Source organism: Mchenga conophoros, linkage group LG16 (genome assembly GCF_057382185.1).
Source record: "Mchenga conophoros isolate Kocher_MC1m ecotype Shallow Benthic linkage group LG16, M_conophoros_male_GT1.1, whole genome shotgun sequence".
Taxonomy (NCBI): domain Eukaryota; kingdom Metazoa; phylum Chordata; class Actinopteri; order Cichliformes; family Cichlidae; genus Mchenga; species Mchenga conophoros.
The window spans coordinates 25,584,232-25,611,885 of record NC_140541.1 but is presented as its reverse complement, the minus strand read 5'-3'; the positions used below and the strand labels follow the sequence as shown (position 1 = coordinate 25,611,885).

At 39.2% G+C, this 27,654-nt stretch overlaps 3 protein-coding genes across 10 annotated transcripts in view; 2 read left to right on the top strand and 1 right to left on the bottom strand.

The window, feature by feature from the left end:
- map3k13 (mitogen-activated protein kinase kinase kinase 13) overlaps nt 1-5,444 on the top strand; it is a 38,009-nt gene extending 32,565 nt beyond the window's left edge. For all 6 annotated transcript variants that reach the window (XM_085249041.1, XM_085249036.1, XM_085249039.1 and 3 more), the window contains one exon: nt 582-5,444. In XM_085249041.1, the coding sequence (XP_085105167.1) occupies nt 582-683 (102 nt within the window). In that variant the 3' untranslated portion in view covers nt 684-5,444. The remainder of the gene's footprint in view (nt 1-581) is intronic.
- Nucleotides 5,445-7,183: 1,739 nt separating this feature from the next.
- Nucleotides 7,184-20,157, top strand: pfkla (phosphofructokinase, liver a). Of its 2 annotated transcripts, XM_085248682.1 has the most exons (22): nt 7,184-7,521; nt 8,089-8,162; nt 9,201-9,278; nt 10,722-10,911; nt 11,050-11,215; nt 11,757-11,801; nt 11,906-12,014; nt 12,474-12,572; nt 12,752-12,844; nt 13,979-14,104; nt 14,204-14,268; nt 14,344-14,407; nt 14,512-14,658; nt 14,779-14,849; nt 14,977-15,064; nt 15,154-15,306; nt 15,859-16,023; nt 16,105-16,166; nt 17,135-17,246; nt 18,589-18,688; nt 18,782-18,887; nt 18,975-20,157. In XM_085248682.1, the coding sequence occupies exons 1-22, from the start codon at nt 7,437-7,439 to the stop codon at nt 19,120-19,122; spliced, it is 2,346 nt and encodes a 781-aa protein (XP_085104808.1). In that variant the 5' UTR covers nt 7,184-7,436; the 3' UTR covers nt 19,123-20,157. The 2 variants fall into 2 exon arrangements, with proteins under 2 accessions (XP_085104808.1, XP_085104809.1); XM_085248683.1 differs by lacking the exons at nt 7,184-7,521; nt 8,089-8,162 and having other exon boundaries at nt 9,654-10,911.
- Nucleotides 20,114-27,057, bottom strand: LOC146556914 (uncharacterized). 2 transcript variants are annotated; one of them, XM_085248691.1, is made up of 14 exons: nt 26,907-27,057; nt 26,626-26,682; nt 25,396-25,522; nt 24,064-24,153; nt 23,787-23,974; nt 23,651-23,693; nt 23,451-23,562; nt 23,202-23,334; nt 22,603-22,667; nt 21,810-22,006; nt 21,592-21,727; nt 20,630-20,668; nt 20,514-20,541; nt 20,114-20,437 (listed from the first exon to the last, which is right to left on the bottom strand). In XM_085248691.1, the coding sequence occupies exons 1-14, from the start codon at nt 26,956-26,958 to the stop codon at nt 20,310-20,312; spliced, it is 1,395 nt and encodes a 464-aa protein (XP_085104817.1). In that variant the 5' UTR covers nt 26,959-27,057; the 3' UTR covers nt 20,114-20,309. The 2 variants fall into 2 exon arrangements, with proteins under 2 accessions (XP_085104817.1, XP_085104818.1); XM_085248692.1 differs by lacking the exon at nt 25,396-25,522 and having other exon boundaries at nt 26,907-26,964.
- Nucleotides 27,058-27,654: the final 597 nt, after the last annotated feature.

Here is a 27,654-nt window from a genome sequence, read left to right as displayed (position 1 = left end):
TCAGTTTTAAAAAAAATCCCTGCAGCTCATCAGTTCATCCTCTGCCTGAAACAAGTGGTTTTAGCTGCTCCCCATGCACAAGCAGGAGCAAAGCCGTCTGCAGCCTGAGCTTTTGAGTCACAGGGGCTGTTTGGGTGTAATCAGTCCATACTGACCTTATTATAAACTATGGTACATCTTACATGCACCTTGAAAGAAGTGGGGGTTGCACCCGTTTTTTGGCTTCAGAACTGTTCTTCGTGGCACAAACTCAACAAGGTGCTAGAAACATTCCACAGAGATTTTGGTCCATATTCACATGATAGCATAACACAGTTGCTACAGATTTGCCGGCAGCACATCCACCCACTGTGGTCATAAAGGGGTGGATATGTCAGCAATACAAATAGCCTGTCATATTTAAAGTTGGAACTAATGAATCCAAACCCTTTTTGTTTGGAGTCATAAGAAACATTAATTTATGTTTATTTTATTTACTGCATTGCACAAAACCTCATTCTTGAGATCATAATGCATCTCAAATCATCCCTGATGCTGGATCTTTCTTAATGTTCCCCTGTTTGTTCCCTTTTGTCTCTCAGAATCCGCTACAGTTTGGGGACTCGGACTGCGATTCGTCAGAAGCAGAGTGCTCCGATGCCACTATTAGAAACAACAAAGTCGGGGCTCCTTCCTCGTGGTGAACCTGCCTAAAGGGCTCATCATCTTTCTTGCCTGGAGGCCATCATGTCCTTCTCTGCTCTGCAGAAAATACAGCAATAAGAGGACAAACATTGTAAACAAAGCTCCCTATAGCAACGTCCTATGTAATCTCTCCCATATGACCCCCACCCCTCATCTAGCACAGCATTCAGGCAACCCATTGCAGGGATTCCCTTTTGAATGATAATGTACAATAGATAGTTTAACGTTCATAATTTATTTTTGTCTGAGTTCTGAAGGAAAATTCAGGAGCTATGAGACTTCTCTGATCTGAACAGAGAGGAAATAAACAGACATTTTGAATCCAAACAAGGGTTTACTTTGTGATGGAGAGAGACCAGGACTGGAAGACGGTGTAGATGATGACGATGATGATCATGATAATGATGAGAAGGGCTTATCAATCAGAAGATGATGGCTTTAAGTGGGGAGATGCATAACTGCAGTAGTTGGTCTCTCAGGTGACTGACCCAGAATAAAAGCGGCTTTCAACATCTCACTGTTGTGGACAGACATCTCCAAACAACAAGCAATCGCTCAGCTCATACTGCAGCCTGACCAACCTGCTTTATCATGAGTTTACAGTATCAAGTCCCAGTACCCCACCTCCTCCGCTTCCACCCCGCCTCCCCACTGTGAGTAAAGTGGGGAGCATGGAGCTCATGGAAAACATTGTGAACACCAGCATGAACAACCTGCCTCGCAACTGGATTTTCTCCCTCCCTGAAACCACCGGATGTGTCTGTTCTTCAGGATCCCCCCGCCCTCACGTAGCTGTCGAAGCATGCTTCTGCAGCTCGCGAAATGAAAACGCTGCCCCAAGACTGCATGAAGCGGACAGAGCATCGGAGATAAAGACATGGCCGAGAGCTATAGGAAAAAAAAAGAAAAAAGAAAAGAGACTCTTCCTCTCTGACTCTGCTCGTCCTTCTCTTAAAGACATGCCAACGTCATCGTCATCAGCAATCAGATGTCACAGGCAGAGTTACTGAGGGAGTTATCTGTGTGTGAGAGTGTGAGTGAATGTGAGTGTGACAACGCAAAGTCCTTTCCTCTCCATTAGACATTACAGTTTCAAGTCTCATCTCAGGATCGTTCAAGGACTGTGAAACTGGACTGGACCAATTATATGAAGGAATGTGTTTTGTTTTTTTTGTTTTTTGAGCGGCACATATTAAGGACCATGCAGGAATACTCGAAAAGGTCTTACAGATAGCCTTGATGTTCAACGTTTTATTGCTGTAACAGACTTTAATGGGATGTGGAGACGAGGCATCCAGGTGCAGTATCCCATTTCTTGAAATCTTCAGGTTCGGCATGTTCCACGGATCATTTTCTAGCAGGGTGGATTATGCCGATGTCCAAAATGGTCATTATTTGCAAATTATAACAGCAATAACACGAGTGAGAAAGAAGTCGCTTGTTCAGGATCTTGCATGTCTAGCTGGCTAGACGCGAGCACAGTGACTGGTAGCCAGCGGAGAGCGCCAGGCGTCAGAGCTGCTTATAGAGGCTATTTTTTTTAAGTCCAGAGTGGGATTTTAGAATTTCCTTTAAGGCACTTAAAATACTTAAATAAACACTAATCCATTCACATTCAAAGTGTGAATCTTGTAGGCCAGATTTATTTATTTTTCTTAAAATACTTCCTTATGTAGTCCCAAATAGTTAAAGAGTTTCTTGGTTAATCCTTTTTCACCAAACACATGCAAATACAGGTGCCTTTGATCACATGTTTAATAATTTATCAGTTTAACTCTTTTCACCATCAGCCCAGCTGCAGGGCCCTTTTAGAAGAGCTCTTTAAATGACCGTAATTCTGTTTCTGTTTGTGCCAGAGACACAATTCAAAGGGTTTCAGAAAGAAGGGATCACGAGCTTCACAGGGATATTTGTTGTGTCACGGTACCACAAAGCATTCACAAGGTACTGATGGCTGAACACGGACAGTAAAACCAACTAAGCCGAGATGTTACCATGTGCACTCCTCAACTGATTTTGCCTTGAGAGAAAATTCAAATGGTTCCTGAAAGATGAAAATTATTTTGTCATGTGTTGTGATAAGGGGTTAAGAAGCATATAGACCAAACTAAAAATGTATTATTTAAAAAATCTGAAAAAATATAGGCTTATGGTTAGCTAATGTCCTCTGTCCTCCTCAGCACACACACCTCCTTAAATCTGGATGGTTTATTCATTTATGATTCAAAATCAAAATAAATGCTACACTTCTTCCTAATAACTTGGAACATTAGTGCATGTAGTAAAGTGCAATCAAAGGTTTGAAAAAGCAAGAGCTCAAAGAGTTCCTTCTCTTTATCCAAAAAGGAGTGATTGGGAGGCTGGAGCTTCGCATTTCACACCTATAGCTAGTTAGGAATCCCCTGTTAACCGAACCTGAAGCCTGCATACGCAGAGACAACACAGGGAGAACATGCAAACTCCACACGGGGCTCAAATTTAGAAAAATCATAAGTTAAATGCTAATTTTAATATTTTGTCAAGAATCTGTTCTGGTTGTTTGTGGGTTTATAGTTGTGTCTTCAGCGGATAAAATGCATGCATGGTTGGTTCGAGGTCTTTCCCTGCAGCTTTCAGGCCATCTCCGATCTTTAGTGTGGCGCACAGTCTAATCAGCGTTGCGGCTTTTAGCACATACCACAGGTGGTTTCAGAATTTTTGTGTAATGGTGAGATGTTTCGCACTTTAGAGTTACATTTTTTTCCAAAGACTTCCAATTCACACAAACATGCACGGCTGCTTTTTTTTTTGAAAGGCAGTCAGGACTCGACATTGTTTTAAAGTTTAAAAAAAAAAAAAGTATGAGAAAAAGCCTTTAAATGAAATGTTCTCTTTAATGACAAGTTGTGTGACCGTCCACAGGAAGATGAGATGGTGATGCACTTGGTGTGTTTTAGCATATAACAGCCATACCTGTAAACTCCATATACATGCATGGAAAATCTCACGATTACAGAGCTAACCCTTCTCCTAAAAGCAATCTTTAAACATGTGATCAGAGGGAATCTTTATTTTGTGTTTCTGTGAAAGGTGATAAAATGACTAACCCTGTGCTGCTAAATGGTATGATAAAGATTCAAAACAAAGCGCTGATGTTTTTTGTTTTGCGGTTCTTCGTCCAGCAGAAACAGTTTTCTCTGAATTTTTCTGAATATCGTTGTTAAAATGCCCTGTTTTTGTGGCCATGTCTTTGCTGCTTGGGATGGTCAGGTTTTGTGCAAGAGCAATATATGGGCAGCCACTAGATGGCGACAGTTAGGCTTGTGTTATGTAAATAACCTGACTCATCCCTTTTTCTGACTAACATCATTTAATTCCTGATGGTTATCCAGAACAATATTACTTTTTACCTCTCTGGTTGTCGCTGAAAAGGGATACTGCATCTGTGAGAGAGCTCTCTTTTGTTTTGCTTTTAATAAGCCCCATTTCTGTCATCATCCTCACTGATCTGATCTTCAAGCTGACAAACAGCCAGTTTCAATTTAACGATAATGATGTCAAGCTGCCGGCTCAAGCGTGTGCAGACGGCTGAGATTCTGCATATAAAGGAACATAAGCCAGAGACGAGGCCACGGAGCACCGGAGCGACCTCATCTCAGTGTTACTCCTGTACATAAACACCTGTAAATGTCATGTGACCCATTATCGCCTCCCTCCCTCTCTCTCTTTGTCATTGCACAGCTCTGGCAAAGCCTCGAGCTTGATGACCAGCGGACTGGTTGAGCAGGAAACTCTTGAAGTCTGTCCCCACATCAGTATTGAACACTACAGGAGGGTGTGAGTCATAAACCCGAGCAGCACAAGGTGATTATTAACGCCGATGGACGGACTGCCTTTTGCTCCACAGCTTCAGAAAGGCTTACACCTTCTGCCTTTCCTCGAACCTCCTCCTTCATTCTTGTTTACGTTCGTGTGAAATAACCCAGCGTGTTGTAATGACGGGGTAATCCGATCAAGCTGTTAATAACATTATCCTTCTGGCGTATATCCTGTGAAGTATGATTGTTGTGTAGTTTTAATTTAATTTTGATCTTCTTTTTTTTTCTTTGTAGCTGGCCTACATGATTGTTGAATTTAATTTATTTTGGATGACTGGTGAGGAGGAGTAGTGTTCTTTTTAATTTCAGGCAGCTTCAGAAATGTCACGACCTACGACTTCTCTCCTGGAAAGTATTATTTAAAGGAAGCACAATGAATTGGTCAGGGAAGAGGACAGTATTTGTGTGTGTGGTTGAACAAAAGCATCGTCACGTTGACCCTGCAGGGGACCATTCGTCATTTAGCTTTGATTTAGCAGACTTTACATCAGTAATTATCTCATCGTAGGTTGTTAGGAACCACTTTCAAACATAAGTCAGTCAGTGGGCTGTCTCCGCAGTGTAAATGAGGCGTGAAGCCTGGAGGGATGCGCGATGCTGACCTCGGTACATCTGCGGGGACCCCCACTTCCTCTCATTCTTACTAGGAAAAAAACAAACAACTTGCATTCAAATTTCTGTGAAATCGTCTCTCTAACTGTGGACATCCTGTTGCCTCGTCCTGTGTTATCGGACTCATGTTTCTTTGTTACTCTTGTTTCTATCCTCTTTCCTGTTGAAAGGCATTATGATCAACCAATCCTGTCAATTTCCTGTATTATCCAGTGTACAGTGCAACGAGTAACTGGGAGAATTAAATCAGCGCAAACAACTGCATGGAATAAATGCTGTACTGTACCCAAACCTCTGTGGTCTGGCTCTTCTGTTTGTCCCCTACTCTTTAGTGCTTCTTTTATTGTCCTCTATTTATTTTTTGCTGTGTGTGTGCAAAAGCCACGCCGCATATTTTCTGAAGAAAATTGAAAACGGGTGCAATCGTTCCTTCAAAGATCTACCTGTTTTCCTGTTTTGTTACAAAAAAGAATTCAGCTATTTGTTGGTAACACATAAATGTTCCATAAATATCTATCTAGATCTCATTTATGAGATAGATGGATAGATCTTGAGAGACAGAAATGCATGTATATTCCTGTGTGAAAGTATTAAGCCACTCCTCATTTCTTTATTTATTGAAATGTGCAAATGTTCACTGAATATATAAATTATACAAGACAAAAACAGAGCATATACAATTCAGTGTTTTGGTATGACCACATTAATTGTTCAACACAGCCTGAACTCTATTAGGTATTAAGCAGTCTTCAGGAATAGTAATGAAGTAAAATAAAAGCCAGGCTGAGTTCATGAGTGATGATGTTCCATTGTGAGTTTTCCAATCCAGGTATGATTTTTTTTTTTTTTTTTTTTCCAACCATTGGATAAGAAATCTTCTGGCTGTTATTTCATGGTAGGTTAAAATCTGGTGGTGTTTTTCTGTGTTCATAATTCCATCACTTTTGGCAAGATCCCCAACATACTGGCTGAAATACGGCTCCAAACAACAGACTGCTATAGGCACTTGCTGTTGAAGAGCTCTCCTGACCTCCTTCGTACATATTGACAGTAATTTGAACCAAAAGTTTCAGCTTCTTCACTCCATCAGACTTCTTGTCACTAATTTCAGTCCAGTTTTTGAGTATTTTTTTTGGCGTAATTCAACATTTCCCCACCTTAAGAATGATTTGTTGACAACCACCCTTCTACTGAGACCATTTCTATTGAGGCTCCAGTGAGCAGTAGATGGGTCAGCTGAAGGACCAGGTTTCTTAAGGACATAACTTTCAGATCCGGTTTATCTACTTTATATAGTATTTCTTTTAAATGTTTTTTAAAGCTTGAACTTCCTTTTTTGTCCTCTACTTGTCCCGTTTCCCCACATTTTTTCACAACACACTGCACAGCTTGCATAGATATGCCAAGTTTTCAGCTAAAACTTCTCTGGGAGTGACCTCTATGGTACAAAAACACTTTAGGTCTGTCAAACTGTGCTATCATTAGCATTTTCCATAAATTAAACTAAATAAATTGGATCAAATAATGTTATTTGTCATGCTCTTTAATTTAAAAAATGGTTCTTTGATAAGTTGGATGAGTCATAGGTCAGTGTTTAGTGGCAGGTTAAAAAAGGGGAGGGGATGGGGTGAAAAAGCAGTAAATGTCTGAAGAAAATTTTTAAGAATGACAAAGCTTGGAATACAGACGAATGAGAGGATGCTCGAGACATTTGCACGTTACTGTAGTCCTGTGGAGGCTACACTGTATACTTTATTATACCCAGAAGTTTGTATACTTTTATTTTTTACTATAAAATATTACTGAGTTGGCTTTTAAACCAGCTCTTCTCCTTCCTGTTGATAGGCAGGCTCTCAAAGTTACTTCATTAACATCTTCAGACCTGAGGTTTTACATGCTCTGTTCTGCTGCTGTATTATTCCACTGATTGCGCCTTCTTCCGGTATGAATACCTGCCCATGGTGTACGTGCTGGTTGCACTTCCTTCGGTTACAAGCCTCGGGGCTCAGAGAGAAGGCGGAGATTCTCGAAGACGAGCGAGTGGAGAAAACCGCAGCTCCGGGCGGAGCGGGTGAAAAGAGCAAACATCCCCCCTCAGCTGTATACTGTGGGTGTCACCGCTGGAAGTTACGATCTGCTGAGGAGAAACTTGCAAACGAGGAAGAGGCAGCTAGATTCCCTAGGATCAAGACACTAAGAGCTAATTTTACTCTCCCAGCCGACGGGTTTTATTTTTTCAAATTCTCTCTTTTTTTTGTAGCTGCGAGGAGAAGAGATTAAAAAATGTCTTTGATGGACTTAGAGAAGCTGAAGATGACGTGCGCTGGTCGGGCCATGGCAGTGCTGACCAGCGGTGGAGATGCACAAGGTGACCTCACAACTCGACAATATGTGTGGATGTAAACCCGTGTTTGTGTGGTGGGAAACGGCTAGGTCGAGGGCTGAGGTGACAGCAGCTGGTAGTCAGCTCGGAATAGCAGCTGGATGAGTAGGGATCAAAGGTCACACAGTAACTACGAGTTTATAGTAATACTTGTTTACTTTACTTGCTGCAGCAATAATCTGATGTTTGCATTCGTACATCAGTAATTCTAAGACAATCCAACATAATGCACTATTGTGGAATAATAGCAGTACTTTAAGATGTGGTTGTATGCCCATGCTTTATGCCTTCACAGTACCATTTATAAGCATTTTCAGGGGTGTAAAACACTTCAATGTTAGTGCTTCTAAAAGGCTAGACCCTTCTGCCTCCCCTTTGAACTCACACAGTGTATCTGTTTCTGACTAATCAAAGCCTCCCATTGTCTATTGCTGCGGTCAGAGAAGATAACAGATAATGAAGTTTGATTACCCCATGCAGAGCTGTGATGCAACAGCCTGTGTGCAAAGACCCAAGAAGAGGAAGATCTAACACTTTTTATCCTTGATTTAGGGATGAATGCTGCCATCCGAGCTGTGACCAGGATGGGCATTTATGTGGGGGCCAAGGTCTATCTCATTCATGAGGTAAACAAGCTTTGTATGTAAGCCTCTTTGCATTAAAAAAATGGGACAATAAAGATAGAGTCCTCAAGTGGGACAGATGAAATGTTCTTTGTAATGGCCAGCAGGGGGCGACTCGTCAGACGAAAACTCCTATAAAATAACTCCTAAAGAAGTTTTACCCATCACTTTACAGTCACTTTCAAAACATGAATGCTGTATTTGTTTTACCTTGATTCAGCGTTATTATTTAGGGCGTGGCTAATGTATGCGGTTTCTCAGGTAGAAAAACCCGCTGGGTGGGTGACCAGACTGGACAAAGTGGAAATGTGTTTGAATGCAACTTTTCAAACTCTCTTGGTAAATAAATACAAAAGGAATAAAAGCAAGTTAGAGTTTGTTCGTATGGTGTCATGTGATAGTTTTTACATGCTCCTATATTCTTATTTTACTGTTATTTCAGCTGCTGTTCTGTCTGGTAACAGTCTTCATTTGTAGATTGGAATACTTTTTATGAGCCATATCAGACTATTTGAGCAATGTTTAGTGATTTATGTCACATAAAATACAGTGCAAAAAAATAACTTGCAATAAGGAGACAATTTTGAGTATATATTGGCTTTTTATTTTCTTTGTGGTGTTTTTCTACCGTATTCACCAAACTCTGCAATGCTAGTGACTTTTTGGTAACTTGTAACTTTTACTGACGGGCTAGACAGGCTAACCTTTATTTGATTTTAATCATTTATATGCCGTGGGTATAAAGCCAGACTTTTGAAAACTGTGTGTCTTGCAAAATCAGTCAAAATGTGGGACACTGTCTAAAGATATGGAGCAGGAGGAGAATGAGTAAACATGCTGTGCAGTGGCACTTAATGAAGGGCATCTAAAATCTGTGTGGCAAACCCCTGTAGATAAGAGAGGAGTTGAAAGTACTTGTAGTACGCTGTGTTATTTTGACTCTGGCCATCTTTTACATATAAATACAGCTTATAAACACTCTGAGATTGTTCTTTTTTCATTATTGCTTGACTGCCCTCCATAATAATTTCTTTTCCTCAGGGTTACCAGGGCTTGGTGGATGGGGAAGACAACATCAAACTGGCCCACTGGCACAGTGTGACCGACATTATTCAGCTGGTAGGTTAAACTATTACTGTGGTTAAAGGTAGCTGTTATAAGAGACGATATTCAGCACAGAGTAAAAGTTATTTTGCTACAAAACACTTCAGGAGTGGACATTTTCATATCAAGCATGGGCAGTGTGACACTGAGCCACCATACAGGACATGGACACTTAAGCAGCTAATTAAATTCAGCCATCATGGATTTTACTCGTTAAATTTATGGAGGACCTAATTTAGGAATTAATTGTCAGTTTCCTATTTTTGCTCTCTCTAAGACCCTTAAGGATCTCCTTAAAAATTCATGTGGCTTATGTCTGAAAAGAATTTGAATTTTTGTTGTTGTTTTTCTGAGCTTAAAATTTTCTCTATTTCTCTCTTTTTTTTATAGTTTTATTGTTATTATTTCATCCATGTCTTCTCGTCTCTTCTCTTCCTATTACTGGTTGTAACCTGGTAAGGAGCTTTGCTGCATGCGCTTTTAGCCTAATCAGACGCAGGCTGCACTATTCAGAGTGTCAGGCTAAGTAAACAGTCTTCCAGGTGGCCTTGCATAGGGGAGGAACAGTCTAAGCATCTGATTAATTTTTTTCAAGATTGGCACAAATAATAATTTGGATTCAAGGCTGAACGGATTGGAATTTGGTGATCAAAGGTCACCGGGACATTTGTTGCCATAATTCAGACATTTATTATGACAAATTTAATACAAATATCTTAAAACAAAAGGATAAAGTGTTGACATTTATTATCCAAATAGCCAAAGGTTCCCTTATTTTTACAGCCTTTATCCAGTGCCAAATATGTGACCATATTTCACATACGTGAACTGTGTTTTGGTTGGGTGCCCACCTTGAAACTGTAGTGGCTGTAGATAAAATGTGTTCGAGCCCAGTATAGTAGATCTCCTGTGCTGCTGGGTTGAAAGTGCTAATGAAGCATCCATGTTTTAGAAGTTGTCACATCCAGATCTGAAGCGTTGTTTGCTCTCTGATGCAATTTTTATTGGCCAAACATAAATATGCTGAATAACTTTTATTAAATTCCTTCAAAACATCTCACTACATTTATGTTATGAGTCCCAACAGACATGGATGCAAACTGCAGCTTGCCTGGTTAGCAGAGTCTTTCAGTGTGAGGTAGTAATTGTAGCTTACCACCAGATTATCTGCCAGAGTATCCCGTTTGCAGGTAAATCTAATCTGTGTGTACCTGTGGTTCCCACCCTTCTATTGTTGTGTGAGTCCTCCTCCCCAGGTTTATGTTTATGCATTTTGAGAGGTCAAAACCAAAACAATTGGAGAAAAATCTAATTATTTCACAACTAGCTGTTTGAATTTTGTATCCACCAAAAATGCGAACCATTGCTTTATGAATCTCACTGATCTACAAAATGCCTGATTAAAATATTCTGTCTGCCTTAGTTTGGTTTTTGACTAGTTTTACATCTCTGCTGCAGGGTGGGACCGTGATAGGCAGTGCCCGCTGCAAGGCCTTCATGACGCGTGAGGGCAGAGTTTCCGCTGCCTTCAACCTGGTAAAGAAAGGCATCACCAACCTGTGCGTGTGTGGCGGCGACGGCAGCCTTACCGGAGCCAACATCTTCCGCAATGAGTGGAGCGATCTACTCGATGAACTCGTAAAGAAAGGTGAGTGTTGCTCAAGAAGATCAAACTACTCAGAGTGCATATCAGAAACAAGAAGTGGAGTCATTTTTTGTTGAAGTCTCAGAAACGTGTTTGGAGTTTATTTAATTTCAACACTTGTGTGTGTGTGTGTTACTTAAGGAAGGATCACAGACACTATGGCTAAGCAGCATTATAACTTGAACATCGTGGGCCTCGTCGGCTCCATAGACAACGACTTCTGCGGCACTGACATGACCATCGGTGCCGACTCTGCGCTGCACCGCATCATGGAGATAATTGACGCCATAATGACCACTGCACAGAGGTGAGCCGCTGGGTAATTCGGAACAGCACTGAAGCGCCTGGTGTTTCATAAAAGAAGCATGCACAAGGTCACTGGATAAGTGAGTAATTAGTAAATGAGTTACAGAAAGGAAGATGTGTCGAGCACACCACATGTGCTGCAGTGCTACTTCAAAGGAGCAGATTTATGGTAGTAAACATACTGCACGTAGATCAAGAAAAGATTAGTCGGCGATTAAGTAATGCCAAACATTTTGTGGTTCCAGCTTTTCATGTGTGTGTTGGGGTTTTTTTTAGTAGTTGTATTCAGTTACTTGAACAGACATGGAGTAATGCTGATGATTTAGCATTACTTAATCTCAGCCCTATCAGTTATCTGAATATACCTGAACAGTGAATGATTAACTCTTAATGGAATGTGGTCTTTTGCACCATTCAAGGCTTTTGGCATGACTTCCATCTTGCCCAGACTTGCCTTCTCAGACACCAGCATGTTCTTTGTGTGTTTGCTGACATACTTTGTGGAAAAGAGTCTCACTGTAACTGTTTTGTACTTCCTACAGCCACCAGCGTGCATTTGTTTTGGAAGTGATGGGACGGCACTGCGGGTGAGAGTTGCACTTTAACCCATTTTGCTATCCCATATGCACTGCAGCTGCATGCAGCTCTTGTTATGCATTAACTGTCCTTTTATTCTTTGTTACAACTTTAGGTATTTGGCTTTAGTGTCAGCTCTGGCATCAGGGGCAGACTGGGTTTTTATTCCAGAGGCTCCACCTCAGGAGGGCTGGGAGGACAATATGTGTGCCCGTCTAAAGGGGGTAAGACACAAGTCCAGACTGTATGTTAGCCCCATGCATATACTGATTTACATTCACTGTGTGTATCCACATGACAGGTTTGGCCTGTGTCGAAGTAGACGAATTGGGCATAGTGTCAGTTTAGGCATGCCATGAAAGCAGGACAGTTTGCTAATGTCATACAAGCATCTGTGCATCTGCAAGGCACTGTGCAAACCAAGTCGGCTCTGTCCAATGAGGGTCTTGCCTGCCCTGTTGCCACCTCCAGCTTTTTTTGTGTACATAGAGTAGTACAGGAAGCTCTCCCTGATTTATGGTTTTCATTTTTTAAAAGTTCCCAAACAGAGCCGTTTCACCAGATAAATTACTCCAGATGGAAATAACAGTCCTCCTTTGACTGTAGTTGTTCTGACTTTAAAGAACTTGGACACAGGTTTGTGCTTAATGACACAATAACATGTTTTACCCGTTTCCTTCTAGAGCCGCACAAGCGGGGGGTCGAGACTGAACATCATAATCGTCGCAGAAGGAGCCATTGACATAAATGGCAAGCCCATCTCCTCAAATTATATAAAAGATGTAAGTCAGACAACGCACATTAATGCAGCACTACAATCTGAATATATCAGATACTGATTTATAGATTGTTTATTTCACTCCTGCAAAGGTCGGCTGTAGTTTTTCTTGGCGACAGCTGTTGCTGAGAGCTTTTTCAAATGCATAAAACACTGAAATTCTTCCATGTGTTTGTTTTTAAGCTGGTGCAGGAGAGACTTGGTTATGACACCAGAGTGACAGTACTTGGCCACGTTCAGCGAGGAGGAATTCCCTCAGCGTTTGACAGAATGCTGGTAAGCTGAACAACAGATTTCATATTCATATAAAACTTGTAAATATTGTTGAAGTAATAAATTCAGGGACATTAACAAAAATAACTGCGTCTCAAAGCTATTCTGTCAATATTCCTGATTGTTCCTTTTGGCTGACCATTAAAATGATAATTAAACACTAGGACTGTGTGATATGACCAAAATCTCTTATCCTTATATAAGAATTCTATCGTCCCATAACGATATAAATCACAAAAATGTAACATTTTCTGTAAATTCTGTGAATCTCGGGCAGCTCGACTTGCGTGAAGTGTTTCCAGCTGCGCGTCATGTAGCTGGAGTCGAGTGTTTTAACCGATGCATGAAACTATACATTTTTAGACATAAGTTGTTTTGTGAGTATTTATTACACAGGGTGCTGCGGGGAAAAGCCTGTTCTAACGTTTGAGTCTAAGGTCTATTTTTTAGCACCTGGCGGCTCTTTTTTACTTCTCATCCGTAAATAATCTGCTCTTTCACGTGATTCAGTTTATTTTGAAAAGTCAACAGGATCTTGAGCTTTATTGTGAAAGGTTTATGTGGAACATAAACAAGCGGACACGCGATGGTGTTACCGTCGTTGTTGCTAACCACAACCCATAAAAACAGGCGCTTGTCCGTCAGTAGTGTGGTTATATTAAATATAAGAGAAATAGAGAACTTTAAGAAATTAATATAGCCACTACAGTGACCATCAAAATGATGAAAAAATATTGCCGTAAACAGTTTATTTTGTGACACCACGAAAGAAACGATAGCGAAAAATGAAATGATAGACGTTTTTATATCGTCATCCGATATATATCGTTATATCGAACAGCCCTATTAAACACTATTTAACACAATGAACCTGCACTACTAACAAGTGGCCACAATCAGACTTAACACAAACTGATTACACGAAGAAAACTAGCACAGGATGAGTTTCTGTATGTGGCATAATACACAACAAGATGACCTGATACCGATAATAAAATAATCTATTGATGCATACTAACAAAGGCTGCCTGAGTAGATTTAAAAAAAAATAAATATTCAAATTAGTATGAGGTTAATTCCCAGTATTCAATGTCAGTGCTGTCTTAATTGCACATATATCCAAACACGTGTTTCCAGAGCAGCATATTGGGTGTGGAAGCGGTCGTCGCCCTCTTGGAGGCTTCTCCTGAAACCCCCGCCTGTGTCATCGGCCTGTCGGGCAACCAAGCAGTCCGCCTCCCTCTGGTGGAGTGTGTGGAGATGGTGAGTCTCTCTCCTGTCCTCGTGTAATTTATTTGTAATGAACAGAACAGGTCAGAAGTGAGATGCTGAGCTCTGGTTTTACTGCACCACCCTTTGCAGACTAAGTTGGTGCAGACGGCCATGAATGAGAAGAGGTTTGATGAAGCCATTAAACTGCGTGGAGGGTGAGAGTTTTGATTTATGTCACCTTATTGTTTTTATTGCAAATTAAAAAAACTAAACTAACGATGTACTTTTAGGAGTTTTGAGAGCAACTGGAACATCTACAAGAGTCTCGCTTTCCACAAGCCTCCTCAGTCTAAGGTAGGTCTGGAGGACTTGTAGACAGTTTAAGCCATAAATGATGTGAAATGATCCCAGGATTTAATCTTGGTGTTCTCTTTTATGTCTGACTTATGCTTCCTCAGAGCAACTTCTCTTTTGCTATTCTGAACGTGGGAGCTCCGGCGGCAGGAATGAATTCTGCAGTGAGGTCGGCGGTGAGGTCAGGGCTCTCTCGTGGACACAAAGTCTACGGGGTCAATGACGGCTTTCTGGGACTTGCCGATGGAGCGGTGAGGCTGTAATTTTTTGTTTTGTTTGTTTGTTTTTTAACACTGAAGGAGATTTTAGCAGTTCCACAGTAACCTGTGTGAGACTGAAAGGAAAGTGTTCTTCAACCTGTCTGTCTGCAGGTGTTTGAGATGGAATGGCACAGTGTGGCTGGATGGACGGGCCAAGGAAGCTCACTGCTGGGGACAAAACGGTGAGTGTTTCACTGATATGAATCACTTTACCTGATCTTAAAGGCTTAACCTAACGCAGCAGTGGCTTAGGTGTTACGAGATTTTGCCATACGCTGATGACAAGTTTTGTTTAATTTCCTTCTTAAGGACTCTTCCCAACTCTCACCTGGAGAAGATTGTGGAAACCATCACCAAGTTCGAAATCTCAGCTCTGCTTGTAATAGGAGGGTTTGAGGTATAACAAGCACAAAAGTGTCAAATCTAAATTATTCGAGCCATAAGTTACCGTGTTAATATTGACCTGTATGCCTTTGACTTTCAAAGGGGTACCAAGGTGTGCTTGAGCTCTACGAGGCCCGGACTCACTACGATGAGCTCTGCATCCCCATGGTCGTTATCCCTGCTACCATTAGCAACAACGTCCCGGGAACTTTCTTCAGTGTGGGTACAGACACTGCTGTCAATTGTGCAATGGAGGTAGGGCTCAGCAGAAATATATTTTTGTATGGCTTTCTGTACAAATGTTGTTCTTTGCAGTGTTAAGTTTGAAATCACAACTGCTTTGACCTTTAAGCTGTTTAAAAGACTTGAGTTTATTTAATTTTTGTTCATTTTTATTATAATTTTGCATATAAACCAAATAGAAACATTTAGTGTTTGAGATGTTATCTTCCAGCTTTGAAGACATGGAAAATGAAACGGTGCGGTACAGTTTATCACTCTAAACCTATATTAATAGCGGACACTCACAGGTTACATTGCTAGGTACTCCTGCTCACTGGTTCATTAATGCAAATATCTTATCTGCCAATTACATGGCAGCAATTCAACAGGCATGTAGACATGAGGATGGGGGGAAAAGAGCATGGTTGGCATGGTTGATGGTGCCAGACAGGCTGAGTATTTCAGAAGCAGCTGATGTAATTGGATTTCCCAACAAAACAGTCTCTAGAGTTTCAAGAGAATGGTGTCAAACGGAAAATATCTTAAAATATCATATTACAACCAAAGAATCAAATTCTTCTGCAGAGTTGTGACAAGATCAAGCAGTCTGCCAGTGGGACCAAGAGACGAGTGTTTGTGGTGGAGACCATGGGTGGGTACTGTGGATATCTGGCATCCGCTACTGGCATAGCAGTGGGTGCTGATGCAGCCTACATTTTTGAAGATCCCTTTAACATCCTTGACCTTAAGGTAGAAGAAAAAGATATTGTCTAAAGTCATTTTTGTGATGTTCACAGCACTGTTTCCTCTAATAATGTGAACTGTTTGCAGACAAATGTGGAGCACTTATCTGAAAAGATGAAGAAAGATGTCCAACGAGGTCTAATCCTGAGGTACGTAACATTTTATAGAGTGAACTAAATTTAAACAAGTGACAAATTAAAGGAAAAAGCTGTATTGCATGTATCCTTTTTCCTACAGTGAGGGCACAAGAGGTCACTGAATAGTTTGATAAGTCTAAAAATTGAGGAACTCATGCAGCGATTTGACGGATGATCTGATATCCTCGTGTTGGTGTTGTTCCCAGACCATCATGAAAATGTTGTTCCAGGTTCAACATTGCAAGTGACCAATCACATTGTTGTGACGTTATTCCTTTGCGCGCCAAGCCATTCGTGCATTTATGAAATTCCAATGTTGCAAGGACAATATCAATTCTGCTTACTGTTTATTAAAGGGTTACGGTTAGGGTTAGGGTTAGGGTCAGGGTCCGTTGATCGGCGGACAGAGGCGGTTTCACGCAGCTTAAGTACAGTTTTTTGTTTTACGCCGGTTTTTCCCGAAGTCTCAAAGGTATGACGTCACAACATTCTGATTGGTCACTTGCAATGTTGATCCTGGAACAACATTTAGTATGATGATCTGGGAACAACACCAACACGAGGATATCAGATCAACCCGATTTGACAGTCACCCAATCTGAGCCGAAATGAACAATGGGAGATTTAAAATTGACATGTTAGGCAGCGCTCACAGGACTGTCTTCAGGTAGAACAGTACAGCTAAGTTTTAGTTTGCAGCTATTTACTCATAGAATAGAAGATGTATTATGTATTTTGACTTCATTATTTCACTCTATGTTCCATGTGAAGCACACAAATTGTTGAATTGATGTATTTATAGATAGATTCAAATTGTGGAAATTAGTTTCCTGCCCATGCAACCAGATACCGGATCAGCAGCAGAAAATTATGGATAATTATTGTATAAGTGCCACATCAGTTTTTATAATTGTCTAGCTGAGCCTGCATCCAATAACACTGTGGCACTCCTTTGTTGATCATGTTCTCTGTCATGACAGGAATGAAAAATGCCATGAAAACTACACTACAGATTTCATCCATAAGCTGTATTCATCAGAAGGGAAGAACATCTTTGACTGCAGAGTCAACGTGTTGGGACACCTCCAGCAGGTATGGATCAGTTTTCCAACTTTGAGTTGTAGTCAAAAGCTTACATAGACTCGTCATGGGAATGATTGTTTTGTGCTTTTAATGATTTCTTTGAGCTGTTCTGTTTTTATTGATTGTACAGCATCTTTAACAACTTAAAAAAACAAAAACAACAATTAGGTGCACGTGTTTGAATTATTTTTAGATTTTTTTTAAATCAACATGCTAGACAGTGGTCTCGGGAATGTCTTAAGGTTGAATGAGTTTCAATGTCTTGCTAAATCAACTTTACTACGCTTTAAATTAACACCCAACTGCAGTTAAAAAAGCTGATGAAAACATCCTTGAATATTATCATTTTATTTCTGGTTTATGCTGTCCTCATGTTTGTCTCCAAATTTCAACTATTTAGCTGTTGAACTGAGATTAAGTTGAAGAATTTGGAGGTAGTCCTCGTCCTTTATTACTCCATTCACTTTTTGCAATGTACCAGTACCACTGTCAGCAAAACAGCCCCAAAGCATGATGCTGTTAGTGTTCTTAGGTTCAAAAGTCTGACTTTTACTCCTCCAAATTTACCTTTTCATTGTGGCCTAAAAGGTCAATCTTTGTCTCATCTGACCATAAGTCTTTTATCCAGAAGGCTTTTGACTTGTCCATGTCAAGTCTGAAGGTGTCAATTTTGGAGAAAGGGCTTCTTTCTTGGCCCATATCCTTATAGTTCATAGTGTTGTAACATTTGAATCACTGTAGACAATGATGCTGGTGTTCCAGCAGTTTCCACTTCATAGCAGGCTTGAGCCTTGGTGGTTCCTGCAAATCCTAACCAATTTCCTCTCATCTGAGGTTGACAGTTTGGATCTTCTTCCAGACCATATAGCTTGAACTGACGATCTTGGAATCTGTGGTTGGTCAGAAATGGCTCCAAGTGACAATACTTCTTAGATCGTCACTAAGTTCTTTGGACCTTCCCATTGTGCTGAGTAATGGTCAATCCAATGACTGCTGTCAAACAAAAACCTTTTTATTCTAGCAGAGAAACTACCACTGTAGTCAATCATGATCATTGACGAGATGCTAATAGTCCTTGACCTTGCCAAGCTAAAAGCCATTTTAGAACCTTTTGCACATATATATTTGAACCTGTGTGTACAGTTTTGACCTTGTGTGGAGAGAAAATCCAAAAATAAATTCAAACGTGTGCACACAATTCGTCATTCCTGGAAAAACAACAGTTGAAAGAGATCATTAAAAGCCCCAAATCAACATGACATTCATGCCTGTGATGAGTATATTTAAATGTCTGACCTCAACTGCAATTGGCATTTTGATGTGATAATTTTGTTCTCGGTTTGGGCTGTAGGGCGGGGCACCTTCTCCCTTTGATAGAAATTTTGGCACGAAGCTGGGCGTGAAAGCTATCGAGTGGCTTTCAGAGAAACTGACTGAAAACTACCGACAAGGTAGGTTTACTGCAAGTCGTGGATGGCATTGATAGAACATGAAGCAATCCTGAGTCAAACATCAGGTGTATTGACTGAATTTTTTTCCACCAGGCCGAGTGTTTGACAACTCACCAGAAACAGCATGTGTCATCGGCCTTAACAGGAAGGTTGTCTCATTCACCCCTGTCACTGAACTGAAGGAAATAACCGATTTTGAGTAAGTAATACAAAAAAAATCTAAAATATGCTGCTTTTGGAAAACACATTGTCTTGTTTATTAATTATTATCCTTTTAATCTCCAAGGCACCGGATGCCCAAGGTAGAGTGGTGGTTAAAACTGCGGCCCATGCTAAAGATGTTGGCCAAGTACCAAACCAGCTTCAATGAATATGTCCCAGGAGAGATTGAACATGTGACTCAACGCTCCATCAGCATTGACAGTGGATTCTAAGCTCTCTGTAAAATGGCAGCATGCTTTGCACCTTTTAGCTTTTATCCATCATTTTTAATTCTCATCATCACATATCGTATGTAACCTTTCTTTACAAGCTTGGGCTTTCAATTTGACTGCCTGACTTCTTGTTTTCACGTAAAGATATTTCAATGCTTTCCATCAAAATGCAGAACTCCCTTGCTCTGCCCTCTGATATATCGGTTAACCTGATGGATTCAGAGGTTTTGTGTGCTCCTTCATGCACTAAAGTTGCTTTTATTTGCTCAGAGAAGTTCTGGTCATGATCCAATTTGTGCCCAGACTTTTTTGTTTGTGCTTAGGGGGCATACTGTATGGGCACAATAGGTGGCGGGACCTTTACTCCATGCCCATCTCTTAAACTTGAATGACCATGAATATACTTTCTAAATGCCAGCACTGATCTCACCTGTGTACCAGTATTTATTTGACAAGGAATTCAGCACAAATGTTTTCTTATTGTGCCAAAATCCAAGGGAGGCTTTGTATATTTAAACCACTGCTCAACAGACAGTCATAAGTGCCACTGAACAAAACATTTTATAGATTAACTACTGACTGTGCCATGAAACAAGACTGTATGCAAGGTGTTATAAATGCTTTCTCTCCAAAATCATGAGTGAATGAGCCAGAAATCATATGATAAAGGAATCTTTTTAACAGTTTTATTACAGTTTTATTAATATTTTATTAGCTATAAATAAGAGCTACTAAATGTTTATTGAGATACTCTTATATAATCTTATTTAACACATGAAATGTCTGAATGTGACCTGAAGTGGCCAGTTAAGTGTCTTCGTTTGTTTTTTTTTAATACTGTTCGACTGAAAACTGCTTCTGCCTTTTAAACCGAACAGCAAACAACAAAATATGAACACACACCTGTAAACAAACTAAACTTCACAAAAAACAATTTCACATGAACAATGAAATCTGTAAAGAAATATGAACTTACGTGTGTATTATTGTCTCTATATCTGTCTTAAATAAAATTCTATTGAACTCTATTAGAAATCAGTTAATTGTTGTTTGAATTTTCACTTTAGGTTAAACCTGCAAATTAATAATGACTGCTCAACAGAGCAAAAAATGTGTTGCTATTTCAGCTCCCGCTAATGTCACAACATAAGATGGAAGAACTTAACTTGAAAACACTTTTACAGCTCTTAGAAATTGAATGAAAATGGAAAATCATTTCCACTATTTTCGTTTTTAGCTGATTGAGGGCTCTTGGTGGCAAAAGCAAACTGGAAGTCCTCGCATGTCTCTGGTTGGTCAAACAGGAATTGAGGGCCTGTGAAATCATATACAGCACACATCAGTGGTCCAAAACGACACACCACACAAACACATTGTGGTTTGATACTTACTGCTTGAAGATTTAGATTCAGCGGTTTTCTAGAAATGGTTAATCATAGTTTAGTATGTTTGTTCCAAAACCGAGACGACATGAAGTAGAGTAGGCTTTCAGTGAAAAAAACATTACCTTCTCAGTGAACAAAGATCCAGTGAAACCGAAAAAGTCCTGCAAAGAAACCTGGAGGTAATTCCAAAAGCAGGAAAATACTTTTTTCTGTCTTAATTGTTTGTTGAAGGCAACTGGACATTTTGGGGGATTTTTTGGTTCATGAGAAAGTTTCAAGCCTTATCCAAGAGGAATCTGACATATTTAGCCTCCCGGAGTTGGTCCTGAGAGTTGCTGGCCCATGCTGTCATGAGGGCTGTTAAAGGTCACAGAAGCAATGGTGTGAATTCTCTGCAAAACACTGGCCCTCCCACATGGGTCACAGTGTGAGTGGCGGTTGAAACCAGAGTTAATAATAGTTTTGTACTTTATAATCAGTTTTCATTATTTTTTCATTTTGACTATTTGTTTTTAGTTAAGTTTAGGTTCAGTTATTTTCCAGAGTTTTGTTTCAGTATAGTTTTTACTGTATGGTTGTAATTTACTTTTTATTAGACTCGGTGCTAGTTTTAGTCTTTTTAATTATTATTGTATAAGGAGGCCATATGTTAGAAGCAATATTTAGGAAAACACATCCAACAATGCCCCATCAGGAAAGCTATAGTAACATTTTTACCAAAGTAACAGATACCAAAAACTAAGGATATTTAATTATTTTTCCTTATTTATTCCTGTTTTTTTTTTTTATCTTGTTTTATTTTATTTTCCAAGTTCACAAAATTGTTTATGTTAGTTTAAATTTTTTTTAGGTTTATTTTAGTTACCACTGTTGCTTGTGCTGTACCAGTGGCACATGTGATGTGACAATAAAAGTGATCTATTTTGATTTGATTTGATTTAACTATAATAACGGGATGGGAAATAAAACATCGTCATGAGCCAAAAAGGACGTCCAGTTTCCCTAAACTCAAGCATGTAAGACACCATGAGCTGGATGCCTAAAAACCTACACAATGATTTCTGTGAGATCATTTATTCCTCACCTCCTCCTGTGATGAGCCCACATCAAATCCAAATCCAGGAAAGCCTGGTGTGTTGGGATCAGAGTTCAGAGAGAACAAGAAAGCTGGAGATTTGGTCTCAGAGCTCCCTTGATCTTTGGAGCTGGCTGGGCTAAAGCTACAGCGAACACACGAAAACCAGTTGTCAGGACTTGAGTGAGTGTAATTCAAAGCATCAGACCACTCATCCAAAGTCTTACTTAAATGAGAATGTCGGGGTTGAAGACGCAATTGTAATTTTTGACTGAGGATCAGTCTCCTGAGATGGAGGCTGAGAAGAAGTAGCGAGTTCCTCATCGTCCTTGTCGTGTGGTGGCTGCTCTTCATGTGTAGCTGCTCCCTTCTCCATCTCACTCTCAAAAATCTCCTCTGCATAGAAAACTGTGGGCAGCTTCTCCTGTCGAGGGGGTCAAAGCATTTCCAACAGTTCGGATGGATACTTGTAAAAGTGGGTTTTCCATTGTGGCAATACTGTTCTGTGGAGTGCCTCTAGCAACTTGATATTTTCCTGGAAACATACACGGCTTCTAAACTTCTCTGATACAGTAGAATAGATTATTAAAAGTCTTAAAAATTGTATTTCATTGATAAAAATGTCAAAATCATACTTTGCAGGTCTGGACTACATTTCCCACAAAACAGCACATTTCGGTCTGTTGTTAGGTTACCTCGTAACCCCTACAACCCCAGCTTTTCATGTAGGTTTCTGACAAACAGTGGTAATTTCTAATCCTGTGCTGGGTTTCTATATGATAAGCAGTGCGGCTTCTAGTAAAGGCATACAAAACTGTGGAATGCCTTTACTAGAAGCCGCAACTACCTATTTATAACACACACTGCTGTGGAGACAGCAAGGTAAACTAGGACAGCAAGAAGAAATAACAAGAAAAAAGAAAAAGTTATACATTCAATACATTTGGCAAATTTGTTTGATTAACTGGTTCAGGTGTATTAGCAGAAATTGCAAGTATAGTAAACAAAAAATCAGAAAACCTGGTGTTCTTGTGAAGTCTCCTCTTCCTGCTCCTCAGTGTGCATGTCCTCTGGCTGATTCTGATCTGAAGAAGCAAATATTCTGTTCACGTGGTTTGATTAACATGATCATTCAAACTAAACTCGTGGCACCAGAGAGGCGCACCACAAAGCCAGATTAACAGGTTATGTCGAGCTTGAGCTTTCAGTATCACATAAGTTACCAGGGTCATCTTAATCTTGCTAGATGATGAGGATGACTGTTTGGGATTCAATTTTAAAAAATACATTTGTAAAAATGTGTAGGTAATTGCACAGACTTCCCTGTAATTATAAAACAGGATGGTTTTATTTACAGAATATGTCATTTGTTGTTTTTAAAAAAATTAAATTTCTCAATGGTGAATAGTGAGATTTTCTCTCTGGCTTAAAAAAGAAAGCTTGTGATTGCCCTTTTCCTATCTTTAGTCCTTTCTATCTTTACTTTACATATTTCTTTATCATCCAAAGACAGACTGAAATAGACAGCAATCAATCTATATTATGAGTAAGAAGAGTCAAATAATGTCCCCTTTTAATGTGAGTGACCCCGAATACACACCCTTCAGCATATGACTCACCACAAAACTGTTGACTGGACCACAGCTCCTTACTTCCTTCCTCTGGGGAAGTACTACAGGTGAGTAAATCCTGGATGTTTTCCTCATGGATCTCTTCAGCATTTACCTCTTCATCAGATGTTTTATGACCACTCTGTAACAAATGCTCAGATTTATCAAAGTGTGAAGTTATAACTGGAACAGCTTTAACTGCCTTTCATGATTGCTTGCCAGTGTTTAGATGCATTTAATAAAATACTAAATCTGTACCGTTGTCTGATTGAGATGCAGAGAGGAGATGTCAATGGAAGGCTCTCTGTCCCTGGCTGTCTGATGATCAAATCCATTCTCTTGTTCTGTTACAGGCTGCAAGCCAAAAGCACTAGAAACAAAAAATGGGCTCGGTCAGTCAGAAATGACCATTCCTGTAAGCTATGTGATTATTCTTTGTGAGTGATTCACTAAAATACCTATCTGGCAGTTTCTCGGTGGAAAATGAAGTAACTACTGGACCTGTTCGGACAAAAATTTAAGGGACTGTATACCAAGCTGTAAAAATTTTCAGCTCTAACAGAGCAAAGCTCAAAGATACGAAAGGTTTATCACCAGTAAGATGGTCCAGCTCCTTCTGCTTCATTGTTATTTGTTCATCCCAAGCTTTGATCCTACATTCAATTTCCTCTTTTTCAGCCTTCAGCACGAGGAGCTTTTCAGCAAGAGGATTTTGTAAATAATATTCTTTATGCTCCTGGAAAATCTTTCTGTAGCTTGCAATCCTTTCTTGAAAGACCTCCCTGTTTAGGTATAAATAAAGAACATTTAACATGTCTGTTTCCAACACACAAAAGTATTAATCACAAACAAGGCTGCTAAATGAACCCACGTGTCATGGTTGTAGTCGGCTTTTCTTTTCTCCAGTTCTGCTTTCAACGTCTGCTCATATTGAAGAAGCAGGCCGTTAATCGCCTTCATCCTAAATTTATATAAAAGACAAGCAGGTACTCTGTAGGTTATTTACTTTTACTCTGTCACTTGCTACATATTAATTAAGTAAAAGACTTTTTTAGAACTTACAAAAGAACTAACAAAAAATGAAGCTGTTCCCAATCACAGGGTTTCTAGGGGATAGTGCACGATGGATCAAAATTTGATGAGAGTGTCCTTTGTTCATTACTTCACCAGTTTTGACAACAACACAGGCTGAAATGGAGCCTCAAACCATCATCTAGCCTTAACCATGTGTTATAGCTGGCTGTAGACACTTGACTGACCTCCTCTGTACATACTGACGACAATTTAAACTAATGGGATTCATCACTACATAAGACCTTGTTCCCCGATTTTCAGTCCAGTCCCGTGTAATTTGGCATACCTCAGCCTGGCATACCACTTCTTAGGAATGGCTTCTTGACAATCATCCTTCCAGTGAGACCAATTTTGTTTGGTTTCAGTGAACAGTAGAGATCTATCTCTCAGGTCCTGTGTCAAGTCTTTACTGGACTTTTTTTTCTCTATTTCTCAAGGATAGGACTTTGAGATCCTGTTCATCTTTAGCTTTTTAATGTTTCCATCACTTCTTCTATCTTCCACTTGTCCTATTTTCTATTATTTCTTTTTAAGAACCATCCTGCGATATACCAAGTTTTCAGCTAAGCTCTTTGGGAATCATTGTTGGTGCAAAATGCTATTTCATTTCTATCAAACTGAGTTATCTTTGGCATTTTTTGTAGAATCGACTCAAGAAATGGGAGTAAATTATATGTTTTTAGGGCAGGGTGCTAATTACAAAGTGCCTAAAAATACAGTTTAAAATGACTTCCTTGCTACGTTATCTGTTATGTGCAGACAAAATACTGGTTCATTCCTTGATTTAGATGCATTTTTATGCTTGAATGATTCACAGGTCAGTGTTAAGTGGCAGTGTTAATAAAGATACAAACAACAACAACAAAAAAAACATTGGTCATGAACAAGGACTAGATTGAAAATGAGTGAAAAAGCATCCAAATGTCCAAAGAAAAACTTTAAAAGACCTTCAGAAAGCCTGGAGAAATAATACTCAAGACCACTGTAAAAATCACAAGAAAGTCTGGCTCCTTGGAGCGAAATATAAAGAAATGAGAGGTGGCTCAACACTTTTGCACAATCTTCCTGCACCGTAATCTATCATGGTTTGGCACATTTATTTCCTGTTTAATTTTACAAAATGCTGTACCTTTTTGCATTTGCTTTATTACGTGTTACAGTGCTCTCTTTCACACTGATTTCCTCTTCAAGTTGCTCAATATTTCTGTTGATTGCTTCAATGTAAGACTTCTTCTCAGCAATGTTGGCTCTGGAAACTGTTGCCAAACACATTAACACAGCACACAATAATCTTATATTAAAAGATAAAGTTCATGATACAGGATTCCCCAACATTGTGCTTCTGTTAATAGCTGATAAGGAAATTCAAAAGGACACTATCACTTTAAAATCAAATCCCTTAAGGCTAGTCAGGTGGTTGGAAGTGTACTCAATGGATAGCCTGATCAATCAGTACTAAAGCAGGGATCTTTAAACAATAGTGGGCTAAATGGACCTTATACAAGGGAATGAATGGGCAATGTTTTTAAATGACTCAAGACAAGGTGACCAGATATTAAAAAGAGGATACTGCCACTTAGTATCATAAAATGCTAGAGACTGGACCCACAGGCAAGCATAACAAAAAAAACCCTTTAGTCATTGATCCAAAAAACAGAAACAGAGAAAAAAACATAAACAAAACAAGAAAAACTAAATAGAAATGGGCTCGTGAAACAAAAGGTAGACAAACAGACAAGGTGATAATTGACGTGGCAAGTCTATACATATACACAAAAGAGTAGATTGAGTACAGGAGAAAGTGATCAAATAAGGAAATCTAATGACAGACAGTTAGAAATGAGGGAAGAGAACAAAAGCAGGAAATAAAAACACACCTACATATGAGAAAACCACCCTTCAACGTAATGCGAGAAGTCAGCAAAAGGACAAGTGACTAACAACTACTGAGACATTAAGTATACAGTTGTTGGACATAGATACAGTTTTGTTGATTTTGGTCCTTCACGTTACCACTTGTGAATTTTAAATAAAACAATCAAAATGTGATTAAAGTACAGAGTTTTAGCTTTAATGATGTATTGATTACTTAATTTTGTGTAGTACAGAGGAGAAACTACAAACATTTTGGTGTTGTACAACAAAATATAGACCCAATCATAATATAACATGCAGACAGAAACAGGGAGGACACATCAAGGTGGCCAAGAGGGGCTCTGTGACTTAAACTGACAAAAAAAAAAAAGCTTAATGGTGTTTAATATCTAATAACAAAAGACACAAAGGCCTGTCTTTAGCCCAGTTTATCATTACCTTTCTTAAGCCACTGTTTTACACCAACATTAGCATCAACACATACCTTTAGTCTGTTGGTTAATTTCATTCTTCTTTTGAGATAGCTCCCGAGCTTGAAGAGCTATAAAAAAGTACATATAACACTTATCTTTCATAATAATAACAAAAACAACAATAGTATAAATAAACCTCTAAAACCTTTTTAACATTGTTTAAATTGTCATGTTGTCTAGCTAGCTTCCTGGCTTGTGACTGACATTTAGCCATACAGCTAATAAGCTAATGCTAATCCAAGATAACATAACTGATGTAATAAACTGTAATAAACTGAATAAGTGAATTTACCGAGGTGAAAGAGGAGCTGGTCAATATTATCAAATGAATCCTGGTCATTCATTTTTATACTTTGAGGCTAATATTATCACATCAACTGATCCCGTTCTTTAGAGCTATTGAAGCTAAAGCTAAAGGCTAGGAACTGAGACTTCTTCAGGAAATGACATTGTTTTAATGTTATTTTTAATTAGTTCAATTAGAAGTAAAGGAATCAAAATTCATATTATTTCTACTGACTTTTTTTAAAGGCTACCATATTATTGAACGTTTTTATTAAGAAAAACTTAAAATTCCCAATTAATTTATTTAAATTCATTTTATGTAATTTTAATATGTTATTATTAATAATAATTTTATGTTGGTATTGTATGAAAATTTTAAATGATAAATGATTTTCTGTAAAAACAGTAGGAATTCATCGCTATTACAGCCTACTCATTTCATATATTTAATCAGTGTGTTGTTTACTATTGTCTACTAGCCACAAAAAGCTATTTTGAGCTTCTTCTTTTTTTAAATATTTTTGACCTTATATACTCATTTATTTGCTCATATTTTAATAAGTTTAGGATTTTCCACAAATAGCACTCCTGTCCCAAAGTAATGCTGCAATCAGTTTTTAGCGACTTAAGTGACTTATATCCTTCACTTATACCACTCAAAAGTCTTACTGATATTAAAATTGCGTTAAAAAAAAAAAAAGAGTGATCTGGCCAATTGAGCAGAGGAAATTGCAACAAGAATAACATAATACTTC